At 42.6% G+C, this 18,296-nt stretch overlaps 1 protein-coding gene across 3 annotated transcripts in view; it reads left to right on the forward strand.

Moving 5' to 3' along the window:
• The window catches only part of LOC138284990 (5-hydroxytryptamine receptor 3A-like), a 117,562-nt gene extending 106,907 nt beyond the window's left edge, over nt 1-10,655 (forward strand). For all 3 annotated transcript variants that reach the window (XM_069224387.1, XM_069224388.1, XM_069224389.1), the window contains 2 exons: nt 1,993-2,226; nt 7,556-10,655. In XM_069224387.1, coding sequence (XP_069080488.1) covers nt 1,993-2,226; nt 7,556-7,902 — 581 coding nt within the window. In that variant the 3' untranslated portion in view covers nt 7,903-10,655. The remainder of the gene's footprint in view (nt 1-1,992; nt 2,227-7,555) is intronic.
• Nucleotides 10,656-18,296: the final 7,641 nt, after the last annotated feature.

An 18,296-nucleotide genomic window follows, 5' to 3' on the forward strand; every position in this document is an offset into this window, starting at 1 on the left:
ATTAAATTGAAGAAATTGAACATGGTGGAGATTTATGTCATGAGAGGGTCTATGTATGTGGGCATCCTCATTGCCCTCTAGAAATATTTGAACTGTTTGGACACCATCATCATTTTCTTAACCTCACTTCTGTTCACTCACACTATTAATACCCAACCCATAACCCCCTTCCTAACAGTCAGGAAAATTATATTGGTGTTAAAAAATATTGACCACAGTATTGTCCACGTCTGTATTACTGAGTTAAAATATGAAGGGAAGCATAGAATTCACTTCTTTTACCTCTACTTCTACTCTCGAACATATAGTAGTTTTGGATATTATAGTGTTGATATTGTTGCATGTTACAATTTTCCATGACAATATTGTGCCCAGCCAAAGCTTTCTAGTAAGATATATTTACAAAGTTGGCTTTTGTCAACTTTGTAACTTTTCTCTTTAAAAGAAATAAGGTCAAAAATATGTGTGTGCAAAACAATGTCAGCAAAAATAACTTTATCTTGCAGAAAGGCTCTCTTCCAAAATGTTGCTCAGTAGGAATATGCATTGACACACTCTCCAGTGCTATGTAACTTTCTGAAACAGAAAACAAGCCTCACATTAAGCAGAAAGACTAGGAGAACCTCCTAATCATCCACAGAGATCTGCAATGATCCACAGAAGTAGAGCAATACTTAAGTCTAAAAATAAGAACCCCAGACCATTTCAGACCAAGCTAGTGTGCATACTTTTGCAGATGGTGGTGGACTCCAGTGTAGGTTCATTCCAGTCTAGATGTGTCCCCTGTTTATACACTAGGCCCTCAGTTAAAACCAAAAACACATTTTCAAGATATCCATAAGAAGTACATTTACACACAGTGATTTTTAAATAGAATCATTCACATAGTTTGTGGATTTCCTAAAAACCTGTCATAGAGTCAACCGTTGTGGACCACTAGTCAGCAGTTTTGTTCTGGGCAAATTTGGAGTATACCTGGAGGCATTTCTTTGAGAGCTTTATGCCCTTTTCATTACAAACAACTTACTTCCACACTAATATCCAATATGTGTCAGCTTGCGTATGAACCTACATACAGTGAGATTTGTGGCAAATATATGGTAATGAAACTACTCAACAAACTTAAGAAATAATTATCTAATCACTCCTCAAACTTAAACTGATACTGCTTAGATAGTGAGAACTCAGGGCTTATGCACCCCTTAATGGCTTTCAAATGTTTACCTCTGTTCCCAAGGACTACAATTTTCCCTACATCCTCCAAATACAAGACTATTTAATTGGGGGGGGGGTCCCATTAAGGAGAGGGAATTTTGTTGGTTGATCTAGTCTCGTTTTCCTTGACTTCTCTATTGATAACATGCCATTTAATTTATAGGAAGGGCATGATAATGTTAGTGGGTGTACTACTGCTTCATCAAAGTATTGAGCACACTCATCTGTAGCAAACGTGAGATCGCCAATATATTTCCACAAACATACTTGAACATTTTCCAGCTGAAGTCCGAACTGTGCTATCAGAAGTAAAATTACTCTAGCACAATACCAATTTGTTTAGGTTCATCACTGCCCAGTGTTTACAATTAAAGTAAAGGTAATACTTTAATTGTGAAAATGTAGGCTGTACTTGAGGAATAATTGACAGTATATAATAAAGCATGCATAAAAAATATCTGGATCTAGGGCATGTTAGCTTTTTTACATTCTGATACAAGGAAGAAGGGGGATTGTACGAGATTATCATAACCAAATTATTGTTTACAACACTATTGCACCTTTGGTGTTAATGAAACTAAATCTATACCCAATGGAGTAATATATGCATGAACACTATTCGGGACACTATGTTTTTCTTAGAGGATATTTTTACAAAGCACATTCTGACGTGGAACTGGAAAACTGATGCCTGACATTTTTTAAGCATTACAGTAGGGGACTGGTTGAGTTTCATATGATACTATGTGGCTTAACACTAAATTCTCTTTTTCTCAGGTGTATACTTTGCTGTGTGCATGGCCCTGCTCGTTCTAAGCTTGACGGAAACCATTCTAATTGTGAGGCTGGTCCACAAGCAGGACTTGCAGCCTCCAGTTCCTGATTGGGTGAAACATCTGGTCTTAGAAAAACTCACAATATTTCTCTGTATCCCAGACAAGCAAAGATTTCCACCAGTTCGAATCCATAGCTCACATGTTTCCAGACACAGGGAAAACAGCAACAACACAGGTAATGAAGAACCATAATTTTTGTGGGAAACAAATATAGAACTGTCAAGTTGAAGAGTATAGGAGAGCCATAAAAATGAAGAGAATTAAAAGTAGACCCACCATCTTAATGATAATGGAAGTGAGAACCTCAAACTTTTAGGGAAGGGAATCAAAAGCTTAAGCAATAGGGAAATTAGTTCACAACCATTATTTGTATGGCCTGTGAGTGGGTGCATGAGAGTCTCAATGGGTCTGTGATTGGGTGCATGAGTGTCTGAGTGGGTCTGTAAGTGGGACAGTGAGTCTCCAGTTGGGTCTGTGAATGAATACTGAGTGTCTGAGTGGGTCTGTGAGTTAGTACGTGAGTGTCTAAGTGGGCATGTGTGTGGATGCATGAGTGTCTGAGTGAGTCTGGGTGTGTGACTGTCTGAGAGGATCTGTGAGTGAGTGCATAAGTCTCTGAGTGAGTCATTTAGTAGGTTTGTGAGTGTCTGAGTAGATCTGTGAGTGGATGCATGAGAGTCTCAGTGGGTCTGTGTGTGGGTGCATGATTGAGTGGGTCTGTGAATGGGTGTGTGGCTGTCTGAGAGGGTCTGTGAGTGGGGTACATGAGTCTTTGAGTGGGCCAGTGAGTGGGTGTGTGAGTGGGTTTGTGAGTGGGTGCATGAGTGTCTGAGTGAGTGCATGAGGGTCTGGATGGATCTGTGTGTGAGTGGTTGAATCTCTGAGTGGGTCTGTGAGTGGGCGCATCAATCTCTGAGTGGGTCTGTGAATGGGCATCCAAGTGGATCTGTGGGTGCATGAGTGTCTGAGTGGTTGGGAGTGTCTCTAAGTAGATCTGTGAGTGGGCGCGTCAGCATCTCAGTGGGTCTGTCAGTGTGTGTGTAAGGGTCTGAGTGGATCTCTCAGTGAATGCCTGAGGCTCTGAGTGGGTCTGTAAGAGAGTAAATTAGTGTATGAGTGGGTCTGGGAGAGGGTGCATAAGTGTGTGAGTGGGTCTGAGAGTGGATGTGTCAGGCTGTGAGTGGGTCTGTGAGTGGGTCTGTGAGTGTGTGAGTGTATAACAGGGGCTGTAAGTGGGTGTGTGAGTGGGTCTGTGAGTGGGTGTGACAGTGTGTGTGACAGTATGTGTTTAAATATATATATATTTTTTCTTTCATCAGCAGGGTTCGCAACTCCGTCGCGACATTACATGGGGACTGCACTGAGCACTGCGACAAAGTTACGGTTCCATGATCATGAAAAAAAAGGTTTTAACCTTTTCAAACTCATAATTCATCCCTCACAAACCAGTACATTATCCCGATGAGGTCAGAGTACCTCTAACCTTACTCCTTCTACCCATTTCTCAAAGAAAATCCATCCACCAGGACCTCTGCCGGTCAGTAAATTGGCAGCCACGACTTTCTAAACAGTTTGCACCCAGCTAATCACACTCCTTCGAGTGGTGCACAGATGCACAGCGGTTCTATGTCCCTATAAATACACAATTTGTACCCTGTTTACTACCAAAAAGCACTGAACAGATTCACAGCAAAACACAAAAGGTCGCTTCCTGGACCAGGACCTGCCTTGCTGCCAAATTTGGTGTAATTCCTTGTAGTAGTTTTGGCGCTATCGCTGTTCAAAATCCCCATGGAAAACTTAATGGGGGAAAAGTGTTTTGGGTCCCTCCTCTTTTTCTCGGCCCCCTGGACGGATCACCCTGAAACTTTCCAGACAGCAGCTGACATGACTAGCAAATTTTTGGGGAAAGTTTCGTGAAGATTCGTCAAGCTGCGCAAAGATACAGGCAGATAAAAAAATGCTTTTCATAGAGAAGCTAGTTCCTAACTATAAATACCTAGTGGCGACTGCTAAAGCTGAGTAAAATGCTCAGTATATTAGGTGTATGCTGTATTTGGCCAATAACTCTTCAAGGTAGAGTTGTGTATCATCAGCCAACTGCAGAATGGGGATCTGTTAATCATCAATCAGGATCAATGAACACCTTAAGTGGTTCAAAGTTGAAGTTTAAGATTGTTAACAAAATAATAGTCTTCACGCAAGAAGAGTGTGAATGGTAAGGGCAGATCAGATGGTTTATGTTCAGGATTGTCATTTAGTTAAGTTTGAATGAAACAATTGATAGAATTTGTGGCTAAAGCTCATACCAATTGTGGGGATGGGCTGAAGTGTTTTGTGACTGATAATGGCAAATACATTATATAAAAGAACGAGTAGGCACAGGTTCTCTGTGACAAGAATTTGTAAGATGTCATCAGTTATTTGTATGGTGCCCATTTCTGTGATACATCTTGGTGGAAATTCTTATTGCCAGTTTAGAAGAGATATACTGGGCTCTTTCAGCATGTAGCTTCATGGACTCATGGGATTCAGCCTGTCCTTAGGATGGAGAGACAATTGCTGATAGCCATGGAGGTATAGACTCCGTTGAGGATTGGTCTGAGTGTAGCTCTGAATGAAGACTGAAGATGTTGGTAGGGGTAAGGTTGTCACTGTATGTGGTTTACTGTAGGGAGCTGAAGTGCTGGTCAGATTTTCGATAGTTAGTGCTGGAAGGTGTGCAATTTAGAAATGTCACATATTGTGATATGGATTTTTGTTTATAATGGCGTACAGTTCAATGAAAGTTCTGTAGCACATCTGCAATAGATAGGAAAGTAAAACTTACTCTACATTGCTTTAAAGTAGAGTATCTAATTAACACATTGGTCTGCTGGTCTGAAGTGAGTTTTGTTTTACTGTATGTTTCTTCAGTCCTTGTGCTATTATTGTGCTAGCGCGCCTGGTCCTTATTAAGCAAACTTACAAGGGGACGTGTATAGGTAGATTAACCTTTTGATTCGCATGGAGTATCCTAGCCATGTAGTGATCAATGTTATTAATAATCAATGTAACCATTCGATAACTACTAAGAAAAACATAAATCATTAGTCAATTATATCATCATTTCATGAATAACCACAACTCAATATACAGTTTAACAGTTTTTATTTCCATATTAGTTACAATTCTAATGCATAAGGTTAATTTAGACTTTATTCAATCAACTCAGAATTTTAGTTCATTCGTGACCATCAATAACATAATCTAATCATAACATGAGAAAACATATGATCTAATGCTTCAGCATAAGCTAACAAAGGAGAATATATCAATATTAATAGCAGAGTTCAGCAATCAGTTCGTCAATTGTTTGTTACTGTCAACGTCACCCAAAGGAACCTACCTAACCCAGATTACCATTAGCATGTGGGACTTCATGCGAAAACAATTTGGAACATGAATTTGGAAAAACATCTAGCTAAGAGAAAAACTATTAAAACAGTGCAGTTGGCACTTAGAAAGAAAAGGCACAAAAGTTAATCAGTCACATTGTCATAGCTCCTTATCCGCGGAATGGATCTGCAACAAAGTCAGCCTTCGTCTCCAGGTCATCAATCGATCAGCAATGCATCAGGCTCTCAGAACATAAGCCCAATGACAGAATCTTGTATCTCTGCGAATGTCCACACCTAACCTCGAACATCTGCCTCAATTCTCCCCCGCATCTGAAGTTTTAGCCCCTTGTCATGACTTTTTATTAGAGTTTCTCAGTCCATCTCCTTAATTTTTAATTGGTCAATTAGTGTCCAGATATGACTCTACCCAGTAATATTAATTTTGCAAATCTATGAATTCTAATATTTTGTCGCTCTCAGTTCGTTGTTTGGTTCACTGTACGATGTCCTCATCATTCGGCTCATCAGGTATCAAAAATGTTGCTTCTTCTTCTCCAGTCAGTGTCTCTATTGTTCGAGTCCTGGGAAAGTACATTAAGTCTGTCTTACACCAAAATTTGTTACATACATAGTTCCATCATCTCCTGTCCGTCGGTTCATTGCAGAAAATTCTAGCTAAGCAGACTTTATTAGCATAAGCAGTTCAAGGACAGTTTAACATCTCAGCTTCTCTACAGTGTACAGTTATTCTGCTTCTGCATGAGGCCTGGTAAAACAAGGCCACAATTTCGGCTAAGTTAACTCTACAATAGAATGCAAAACATAGGTTATACATCTTAATATGACATACTACTACGTTATTATTACAGATTTTCATTATTTCACACATTTTTAATCATTTTATTACAAGTTCGTATAAGTTGGCTGTCGCTCTCCGTGGTCACATTTTCAAACATGCACATTCATTTCTCTTCGTTTGATTTTCTAACATTTTCTTGTTAATCAAAACACATGAACATTCATTAATAATTTCTAATTAACATATCTGTGTCAGCAATTGCATAGTAAGCATTTGAGCTTTAGCCTGCCCCCTATGAGCCCTCATGGTACAAATATTTTTGAAAGTTATTTGATTAGGGATAAGTGGTTCAATCTTTATATTGGTCACAATGAAACGTAGCTCAAGGATACATCTTATATGTGATCATACCTACTTTTACAGACAGCAGTGCTCTATTCATCCACAAATTAGTAACCTTTAGCAATTTTACAATAAAATAAAACTCAGCACATAGGGCCTTATTCACAAAGATAAATTTGGTTGTAAACTTTACCTTTTTTACACCTACCAGATTTTCACAATAGGATTACAGGCATGGGCAGCCAAGTTGAGGGTGCAGAGCTCTCCGCCACGAGTGCAGAGGTCTCTACCGCTGTAAATCCACAAAAGAAAGAGAAAACGGATGGTTCAGTGCATTGCATGCATTGGACATTTGTAAACGATCACAAGTGTGAAAGTTTGTGGGCATTCCCAACTACAGTTTGACCCATTCCAGCTTTGGAAATGAATGAAGATTGACCTCAGCATAAGGCTGACGTTACTTTCCTTTCAGGTAGGAAGAAGAATAGATCATACCCAATTTTGGTGGGGGCGTAGGGGGAGGTTTCGCCATGGGGAAAACTATTTTCCTTGGGAATACTATTAAAAAATACCTATAGATGATGTATTTCATTTCCTCTGTACAGAGGTCTATGCCACAGAGAACTACGTAGAGAGAGATCAGAAACAAAAAATTGGAATCACTTGATTTCCAAGCTAATCTAAATAGAAACCTGTGGGGAGGCAAGGTTACCAAGCTGTTTTCCATAAGAATTGTGAATATCAAAAAGTAGTAAATCTACACCCATACATACTACTTAGTGAATAAGGGCCATAGGTTTTCAGCTAGTCAGAGGTTATGGATTGGCCTTATCTCTTCCATGTTCCTTGCTTTTTCTTTGTCCTATCAAAGTTTCACTAGGTACTCAAGGTAATACGATGTACAATGAAGTAGAGTACTTCAGTCATATAGTAATTATGTAAAAATGCTTTCTATTCAAACCACTTGTGTTCTTGCTTTCTAGTTAAACTGACCCACTACAGTTGCGAATCCACCAAGGATTATGAGAAGGCATTGGACTTGATGGCACCCCTGCAAGATGGCACTCTTCTGGTGAACAGCATCCTTCATGAGGTCACATCCATTCGCCATTTCCTGGAGAAGCGGGACGATTCCCGTGATATTGCAAAAGAATGGCTACAGGTGGGATATGTGGTTGACCTGCTTCTGTTCCGTATCTACCTGGTGGCCCTGTCCACCTACAGCATCACATTGTGCATTATGTGGGCACTCTACAGTAATGGTGGCTCTATCATCGAGGCACTGGGCAGCAAAACTACCAACATTGATATAAAAGCAGGTGGCATTTAATGGCAGTCTATCGATAGACCAAGGCAAGGTGTCAAAACAAAGTAGCATAAAATTCAAAGAAGGGGATCGAAAAGCAGGTGTTCAGTGAGTGGAAGTGCTTTGGCAATAAAATGATATTTTGGCTGGAGTGGCAAACATATATGTTCTATTCTGGCTCGATTCTGTTGCGTTACCACTGTCAGCATATTTTTTTCTGATTTACCAGCTTGTAGCTCATGGAAGATAAAAAAAGCCCAGCACATTGACTGGTGTGATTGCACTTCCAATTAAAACGCTAATCTTGTATGACATTTTCCATATGGGTCTTAATGTGTAGAATTTCAGTACAGTCATCTTCCGTGGGATCAGTGAGACAGATGTAATCCCATCATTCCAAAATTCTGTGGCTCTAAACACGTGCAGAAGCACTTTCATTAGTTCACTACACGCTCAGGCTTCCAGGATAGAAAGCAAGATGCTCATTTGCAATAACCACTATAGAGCATATTCTGCTCTTGTGCTGAGCTCAGAAGATATTACATGAACTTACTTTGTTCAGTTTCACCCACCCCACCACAACTTGTAGATTTAATAAGCCAGATATAGTAAAGAGACTATATGCACCAAGCAACAAGGAAGTTGGTGCAGATTTTCCAAATTATTAATGTAGGAATGACCTAATTTTACTAAATACACGTGGCTAAGTATCATATATTTCTTTCTTGATACTTTATTTTAGTAGCAGCCAGAACAAATAACATCTTGAAGCAAAAGAGCCAGAAATTTCATGACACAGGCTAAAACCCCCAGAAACCCATGGGTTAGAACTACTCAATCATATAGCACATGTGAATCTTTATGACCCAATAAGGAGCACTGTCAATGACAATCCTTTCCCTTTCTTGTGGAAACACCTCTATACACACTGATGAAGAAATGAGTAATCAAAAAAGAAAATACAAATCCCATGAAGAAGAAAAACCGACAACCACTCCTTGTTTTCCAAAGAGATATCAATTAGATTGCTGAAATCTGCATTGAGGAAACAAAACGATTTGTCATATGCATGGGTGGGGAAAAAGTTGTCACAAATACATTTAAACTGATATCACAGAAATGGGCTGTAATACTTAGCATAGTGTCCTAAATAACACTAGGACTTTCTTAGATTAATCATCTGTAAATTCTGCATTTATGTCAACATTGAAGGCTTGTATTATCTATGTTCAAAGGATATTCATGACTGACCTTGAAGCACGTGCGATAGGTTTGCAATAAAAGTCATAAAATGGACATTCAGTGAGTCACTCTCCGGAAGTCTTATAATTTAACACCTGTCTAGAAAGCTTTTGAAGCCATTGCCCCTCTAGAAGAGCTGCCATGAAAGATAAAATACCAATACTGGCTTAGAAGATAACTCATTTGACTCATCTGGAAAAAAGCAGGAGAATACGGTTTTCGAAAATAAATCAGTAACCGCGGTGTTCATACCCTTTCAGCATGGAACAAGACAGAGTTTTGTCTGGACTGGAAATACGTATACTCCACCACAGATAAAAAAAAAAAATCTTAGTCCTCCTAGAAATAAAGAAAAGAGCCACCTGTAGGAGTAAACTGTCACCCTACAAGTCTAGTGCTACAATGTCAGAAAGTGTCTGAAATCAAGCTTAGCAAACTAGTAACTTTGTCAGACACTTTCAGAGTGAAAGAAGAATTATCAGGCAAGGACAAAAACATTTTAACACATCTTTATTAAACCATAAAGAAGAAACCTGGGTGGAGGGGGAATACATATCCTTATTTCACAAAGTAATCAGCAGACTAAGGGATGTTTCCTTTTTGGTCTTCCTCTGATATGATTGTGAATCATTTAAAATGGCACATCCATGAATGTTGTTTGTCCCAAAAGACTCACCCAAAGCTGTCATACTGTTCTTAAAATTGGAAATGGAAGAGGTATCTGATGCAAAGTGATCAAGATTCCCAGGTACCAGCGAGACTAGGCTGACATGTCATGTTGTGCTGGGAGCCTATTCAATTTTGATGACTGATATACTCTGATGACAGGCCTGGGATTGTTTAGGATGGCATGATACTATCCATACCACATGTTCAGTAGCATAACGTAACTTGAGGGGCCCCCTGCAAGGTACATGGAGGGTCCCCTTTCCCGCACCCAGTCAGGAGCTCTCAGGCCGATGCACAGTGTACTGTGTTGAGGGTACCCCTGGAGCTCAGGGCCACCCGACACCACAGAGGATGCAGGGCTATCGTCACACCTGTGAAAACGTTTGAGGTTGCCGAAAAGGAGCTTGTCCAAGAAGATGCAATGCTGCATTCTGAAGAAAATGGTTCAAGGTGGATAGAAGGATTGCGGCAGCCACCAGCATCTGTAGGACAACCCGATTCCAGGTATGGGATAGCTAGAATGGAGTTAGCAGGACTATTGGTGATTGCACCCTCTTGATCTTGGATGGTTAATTCGATATTATGTGGAAAGGCCTAGGGTGAAAACCACATCTTATACTGAAGGAAAACATCGAATAGTAGGACTAATGGATCTAGTCTCCAGCTGATGAAAAGTCGAAGTTTAATGTTGGACACAAAAAGATCACCTGAAAAAGAATCCTACATTTTTTGGAGTCTTCAAAAAACCTAGGGATGACATTTCAAGTTACTGTAGTCATGAAGATGTCTAGAATATCAGTTTCTGTTGAAATAACAAGGAATATAGAGGGTCATTCCGACCCTGGCGGTCATAGACTGCCAGGGCCGGGGACCACGGATGCACCGCCAACAGGCTGGCGGTGCATCCAGGCCAATTCTGACCGCGGCGGTAAAGCCGCGGTCAGAAAAGGGAAACCGGCGGTTTCCCGCCGGTTTTCCCCTGGCCTGAGGAATCCTCCATGGCGGCGCTGCAGGCAGCGCCGCCATGGGGATTCCGACCCCCTTCCCGCCAGCCTGGTTCTGGCGGTTTTGACCGCCAGAACCTTGCTGGCGGGAACGGGTGTCGTGGGCCCCCTAACAGGGCCCCACAAAGATTTTCAGTGTCTGCATGGCAGACACTGAAAATCGCGATGGGTGCAACTGCACCCGTCGCACCCCTTCCACTCCGCCGGCTCCATTCGGAGCCGGCATCCTCGTGGAAGGGGGTTTCCCGCTGGGCGGGCGGGCGTCCTTCTGGCGGTCGCCCGCCAGCCCAGCGGGAAACTCAGAATGACCGCCGCGGTCATTTGACCACGGTGCGGTCATTCGGTGGCTCCCGCCAGGCGTGCGGTTACCGCCGCCGGCGGGAGTCAGAATGACCCCCATAGTTTTTAATCGATATGACATGATGATTTAGTACAAACTCTCAAAACTGTTTGGTCAGAGTTGTGAGTAACTTTGAATGAGTACATTCTATGTCTGATAGCTTTGACCATTCTAAAATTGTGCATTCTGAACAAAACCAAACAGTGAAGATTTGGTTAACACCTGAATTGCAAAGGAAGACTTCTTTTTTGGCCATGCACCCTAGTTGAAAACTGGCAGCAGAAATCCCCCCTCTAGCCCTCCAGACATATTACCAACTGTTTGAAACAGTAAATCTGACCGGTAAATGAACATTTCTTCGATGTTCCATGCCTGAAGATAGTTGGTGATCAGATTGCCTCTTGGTTTGTTTCTGCAGCTAAAAGAATCAACTCAGAGTAGCTGAGACCCTTTCTTAAATAATGAATGTTCAACCTCTGAAGAGCCCTGTAGATGGATGGATGAGGCAAGGCACCCAATGATCCTTGAAAGATGTTGAAGGGAAGGGCTTGAAAAGGCCAGCAAATAAATAAATTATTTACTTATAATCTCTAATTTGGAATTGGGTAGTTTTTAGAGTAGAATATAAATATTCTACCAATTCTACCAATTTGGCACCACTAAAAGAGATTTTGGTTGATTTATGACAATTCCTAAAACCTCCAGGAGAGAAACATATGTTTGAAGATGAGGTAACAGAAGTGATTTGTCATTAGCCTTCATTAGACTATTGTCTAACCACGTTAAAAGACGAATTTTATGAGATCTGTAATGAGTCCTGTCTGGCTTGAGCAATTTGTTGAAACACCAATATGTCAATGAGAGACTGAAAGAAAGAGTTTTAAATTGAAAGAAAAACCCCTGTAAATGAAATTGGAGAAACCCTCTGTTTGGAACAAATGAGAATAGACAGATTAGCAGCATTCAAAGGCAAACAGACCATCCAGTGGGAGGGTTGAAGACAGTCTCTTAGATGGAAAATCACCTACATTTTAATGTGATTACATAGGACAAATTGATTGAAATTTTGTAGGTTTATGATGGTTATTCGTTTATTGTTTTTCTTCTTTCTAAGAATATGTTGATTATAAATGCCAGCTGATGAAACTGAGAAAGTTCTATTGCATCATTTGCAAGTAGATCTAGAATCCTTTGATGAATGAACATGTTCGTATGACAAAAGATAAAACTAATTTGAACATAATGTTTGAAAGGGCTCACTGAAGAATTCTATGTGATAGCCTTCCACCTCTGGAGAGGTCAGAGGTCTGATGAATTAGTGTTCCACTTGTGCAGGGAATTTGGATTTCGGATTGTGACCTCCCAAATTAGGCAGAGCTGGTTGAAAAGTTACCATTAATGATGGTGGCTCTAGTTTTACCTCTGCCGTACTGTTGGTGGTAAGCTCTGAAACACTGCTGGAAGAAGGTCGAACTTTTTTTTATTTTGTGAACAAACCAAACATCCCATGTGAGATACATGTCCATACATTGTAAGGTAATACACCATACACCACCACAGGTATCACACTTCGCATTATTTTGGTTCAAGCCTGAATCAACTTACCGCTGCCCCATCTGGATGGAGGCTCGTGCAGCATAATGGCAGTACTTTGAGTCCCCTTCCCCCTCGTGTGCATGTGCATGTCTCTGTAAAGTCCATGGCAGGATTGGCAGGGCTCCAAGGTAATGGCCCTAAAATAAGCCCACCCCTGCCAGATTTTACACGTTTTTTCAGGCAACAACATGCTTGGAAAATGTGTCTCTCCAGGGCCATACAGTGATACATACATTTAGCCCATTTATTGGTGGGTGGGGCCGATGCAAAATTTTCAATGCCTTAACATTGTCTATTTTGGCTATCACTAACCCTTGTCACAACAATGCTTCACGATATCTAGTGCCCTCAATGTCTTCCTTGATGAGCAATATTGTCAGTTTGGGGTCTTTAGCAACTGGCTAGCCCAAAACCTCCCCTAGCGTATCTGTGAGAAAGGACCAATAAGCAGTGAGACCTGGATAGTGCCAAAAGATGTTGACCAGGTCCCTACCCCCGTCCCTGAGTGATCACATTGCAGACAGCGGCTCGAGGGGATCAGGTCAATTTTGTGGAGTTGTGCTCGTGTGTAATATATTCTGTGCAGCAATTTTAATTGTGCTAATCAAAATTGTGAGGCTATTGCCATCTTGCACAGGGCCAGCAATGCCTCCAACCAATCCTTATCTTCCAATGGCCATAAGTCTGCCTCCCATGCCTTCCGTACCCGGACCATGTAGTCTGGTGCATTTCGTACGAGCATGCGGTATATATCTGATAGTTTGTGCTCTTTAATATTGGTCAGGAACCATACGGCTTACATAGGGAATATTCGGGGACCATTGTGAAGGGTTTTAAACTATAGGTACTTTGGTACAACTGAGACCTATTGTCAGAATGTACCCAACAGCAGAACATCCCTCCTTTCAACTAGTCCAGGCAAAAACATGCTGTTCTGATAACAGAAATAAAACAATTGACATATTTTGATATTTCTTTCATGAAATTATCTCTGAACAGAAAGCCATGTACTAAGGAACTCCCTTCTGCAGAAGCCAATTCCGCTAACTTCTGATTTATTTTAAGTAACAAGCCCTTGCAACGTTCTAAGGAAATGACTGCATTTTAATTTTCGATAAAATAAATGACTCGTATTAAATTGGATAAGTCTGTAGGTCAATGAGTTTAGTACTCTCCTTGGCTATGCCAACCATGTTAAAACCTTTTGAAACTGACCCCATGGAGTTAAGTGATTTGTTCTTGTATAAGGACCATGCCCAATCAATTCCTTATTTTGGATACTTGCCAAATTTTGTAAAGAAGGCCAGGAGTTTTCTGGACAATAGAAAAACTCGTCATAACAAAATCCACATTGTGGGATGTGGACATTTACGCTTCAGTTTACTTCTGATTGTTTTCCGTCTAGGGAAGCTCTAATCCTAGCCCTGATTTCATCTGTATGAGGCAGGGGTGACCACTCAGGAAAAAGTTGATTAAATTAGAAACATAGGCAGCACAAAAGTTACCCTGATGCTTCCAGTAGTTCCGCTTCACCCTGTTTTTGTTTTTCTTTTTTTGTAACTACCTTTATTGCATTTGTCACAACAACACAATGAACCAAGCAAGTAAGTACCAGATAGCAGCTAGCGGCACAGACAGAGGCAGGTCAGTATATCAGCAGCAAGAGCACAATGAGCCACAATGTCACTAGCCAACAGCAAACACCTGCCTCAGCTACACACATCAAAGCCACCATGACTGTTCCACCCAAAATCGCAGCATCAGGGATCCAAGCCCCAGGACCCACACCACTCGGGAGCTCTGTACCACACTGCCCATCGCTGCACGACAGCCCCGTCTAGCCCCCAGCCAAAAGCACCATCTGGAAAGCACACCGCCAGTCTACGGTGGCTGGTCATTCCACTTGTTCTCCACTTTGTCAATACATCTATCCCATTTATCAAACTTCCCTTCACCTCTCACGTGGTTCCATATATCAGACTGGACAGCTACCTCTGCCTGGGCCCCTTTTAGCAGATCAGCCCTCCATTTCTGCAGCGATGGTGCTGCAGTGGACTTCCACACCAAGGAAATGCTAAGCTTAGCTAACACCAGGACCAGGCTCCTGAAACCATGGATCTGTTTATTTTTGGCTCATGTTGGGTGTACTCCCAGAAGCAACTGTAAAAGGTGGGGAAAGCTTCCCAGTTAATTCCCTCACACACCCCAACACTTCCTCCCAATACTGAACATTAACAGGGGAATGCTGCGTCATATGGAGAAAGTCCGCCTCTAGAGTGGCACAACAGGGGCAGGCAGAGGACGTCCCCGGGTACATGCGCCTCACCCTCTACGGTGTCAGGTAAGTAAGGTGTATGACATTAAACTGAGTATAGCGGAGCCTGGCATTCATGGATACCCTCTTGACCGATTTTAGGCAGCACCTCCAGGTAATCTGTGGCAAATCTCACTCCAGTCCAGTGTCCCACCAATTCCTCAATTGTTCCCTCAGACCCAGCAACCGGCCCGACATGCACTGTAAATGTGAATGACCGCTCTATGCTGGTGGCCATGAATTAGCAACACCACCAGACCCTGGTCCGACCCGGGCATCCCCTGGGGATCCCCCCAAAGCAGTCTCCACAGGGCAGAGAGCACCCCAAGTAACAGAAAATGTCTCAGGTTCAGCCAGTATGTGCCACACAAATTGTTGCATGTGCGCCACTGACAATTATCAGCCAAACTGCTCCAACATGTCACCCCACAATCCACACAGTCATCCGTCTGGTGCTGGAGCTGCAAGCAACTGGTCCCAGGGAGGACCCAAAGAGGCTGTTCTGGCAAGTATGCTGGCTGTCCACCCGAGTACAGCATATATTTTTTTCAGCATACCTGTGTCACCTTCAATAACGTATAGTCTGTTGCGGTAGCTGGGGCAGCACCCATTAAATAATCCAAGATACAAACACCCCTGTTCCCCCATCATATTGTCCCGCTCCTGCCCACCTGATCCCCCCACAATCAATTTGCGACCTATTGGAGCTGGGCGGATGCATTATAGAGTTGATAGTTGGGGACCACCAGTCCTCCATCATCCAGTGGGGTGTGTAATTTCGACAGGGCCACCCTCTGTCTGTATTGTACAGACTGCTAGCAACCAACCAAAGTAATATCAGTGCGGTACAAACCAATAAGGACACTCAGTAAGGAGAGACACACACATGTAGCTGCTACAATATGACTTAAAAGAACCACTAGCATAAGCACATATATTGGCAATGATAGTTAAACAGTAGCAGTAACATGTAAAACACTAGCTCAAGTACATATTTGTATTCACTGACAAACAACAGCAGAACAGTTGCATTATATTCACAGTGCAATGCTAGCACAACAATAGCATAAGAAAGAATCAGCCTTTAGTCATTCATGCTGCAGTAAATCAAAGAACAATAGTAATTCTGCAAATCAAGATAGAGTAGCTAACACTCAGAAGCTCGCTTTGACCTCTCTGTCTCTCCCTCTCTAGGAATGATGCAACAGGGGCAGTGGTGGTGGGCACAACAGCAGATGTGCATGATTGTGTCTGTGAGCTTCACTGAGGCATCCATACTCCTCTTTTTTATACACTAAAAGCTGGCCGACACAACATCATGTTCCTGTCTCACACCAGTGGTGCTTGTGATGTTATCAGTGTTTTCTGCTAACTCAGGATCCTCCCGACTTGTGTGCTCTCACTGGTACCAATAAATCATTCTCCCAAAGCTTTCAAACCATCTTCAGGCTGGACAGGGTCACTACAACAACCTCAAAGGTATGTCTTCCATGATCCACGTGCCTCGGCCTGGTATAGTAAACACAGGACCTTGGCAGGTAGTTGTACCTATTAAAATGTCAAAAACAAGTGTCACAAGATCATCTACTATCTCAGCGTGGTACATGGGTTTTCCGCATGCGTTTTCACTCATCAGCTTTGCTTAAGCTAATTAACCCTTTCACGTCACAATGTCTTCTTTAACTATTCCCTATGTACCATACACCTTCTACCCCTTGCCCAAATCAATCACATTAACAAGGAGTGCAGGTCCCTAAAGAAGCTACCGGACAATACAAAAAGAAGTGCAGCAAAAAGATACAGAGGTTGGGGCATTAGCAGCATTTTGGAGATTGCAATTCTCTCCACAGGAACCAATGGCAGCTGAGTCCAGAACAGCAATCAGTGCCATGCTCCTGTGACTACTCTCCTTAACTTGCCCTCCACGAGGTCCCATTTGGCATGGTATACCGCAACCCCCAAGTATTTAAATGTGTCCTGACTCAATTGGAGAGGAGTGGGCAGAGGTGGGGTCACTGTGCCGTCCAGTGTCTACAGCAATGGGAACACGCACAATTTGTCCAAATTCACCCTGAAGCCCGACATGACCCCAAACTCGTCCAGGAGCTGGACCAACAGAGGAATATTAGCACTGTCAGCCAGCAAGTATATCAACGCATCATCTACGTAGAGAGAAACACTATGCATTTGTCCCTCAATGTCAGTTCCCCAGTATAGACCCCTGGAGCATGAGAGGAATGCCAGCGGCTTCATGATCAGCACAAATATGTCAGGGGAGAACAGGCAACCCTGTCTAGTACCCCTGTGAATAGCAATGGGGCTGAGATCTCCAAAACCGTTCACACCCTTGCCAATAGATCTCTACAAAGGCGTGAGACCCACCATTTTAATTCTTGCCCAACTCCCACCCTGCTACGTATTGTGAAGAGGTAAGGTCAATTCAGCCTATCAAAGGCCTTCTCGATGTCAAGCGATGCCATCCAACAGTGACTAGCTCCACGCTTGGCCGAGTCCATAACGCGGAATAGTCTTCAAGGTTAAATATGCTCCTGACCAGAATAAACCTGCTCTGGTCCAGGTGCACATTTGTGTGTAACACAGGCAGCAACCCGGAAGCCAGTACATTTCTCAACTCCCTATTATCCGTATGTAACAGTGACTGCGGTCCATAAGAGCTCACTGCAAGGGGGTCTGTCCCAGGTTGAGGAAGAACCACTATTACCGCTTCCCTCTTAGAAGTTACCATTGCCCTGGCCCCCCTGGTACGGGTGGAACAGCCGCTTGCCCAAACCCACAGTAAATGTGCCGTAGAGCTCCACAGGAAATCCATCTGACCCCGAGGACCTACTGGGAGCCATGTATTTAATGGCCATCCTGACCTTCTGAAGCACCACTCATCGATCCAGATTCTACGTCGGTGAGGGCTGGCAGAGCCACTCGTGCCTGATACGGCACCAAGATGGCTTGGGCGACCTCTGGGGGAGGGGTGTACAATTGACTATAATAAGTGGAAGGCCATGTTAATACTCTGTTGCAAGTTCACCAGTCAGGGGTCCGTATGGCAGCGATCAGAATTCTCAAGTTCTCCAACTTCAGTAACCATGCGAGCATAGAGCCGGCTTTGTCACCAGTTGTATGTAGACATGTGACATATTCCCCGTAATGCAAATGACTTAGCTGTGAAAACATCATTCTATGCTCCTTTGGCAAACTCCCCATAGTCTCCCACACACTTTCATCTTCCTCCTCTCCA

Source organism: Pleurodeles waltl, chromosome 3_1 (assembly GCF_031143425.1).
Source record: "Pleurodeles waltl isolate 20211129_DDA chromosome 3_1, aPleWal1.hap1.20221129, whole genome shotgun sequence".
Classification (NCBI taxonomy): domain Eukaryota; kingdom Metazoa; phylum Chordata; class Amphibia; order Caudata; family Salamandridae; genus Pleurodeles; species Pleurodeles waltl.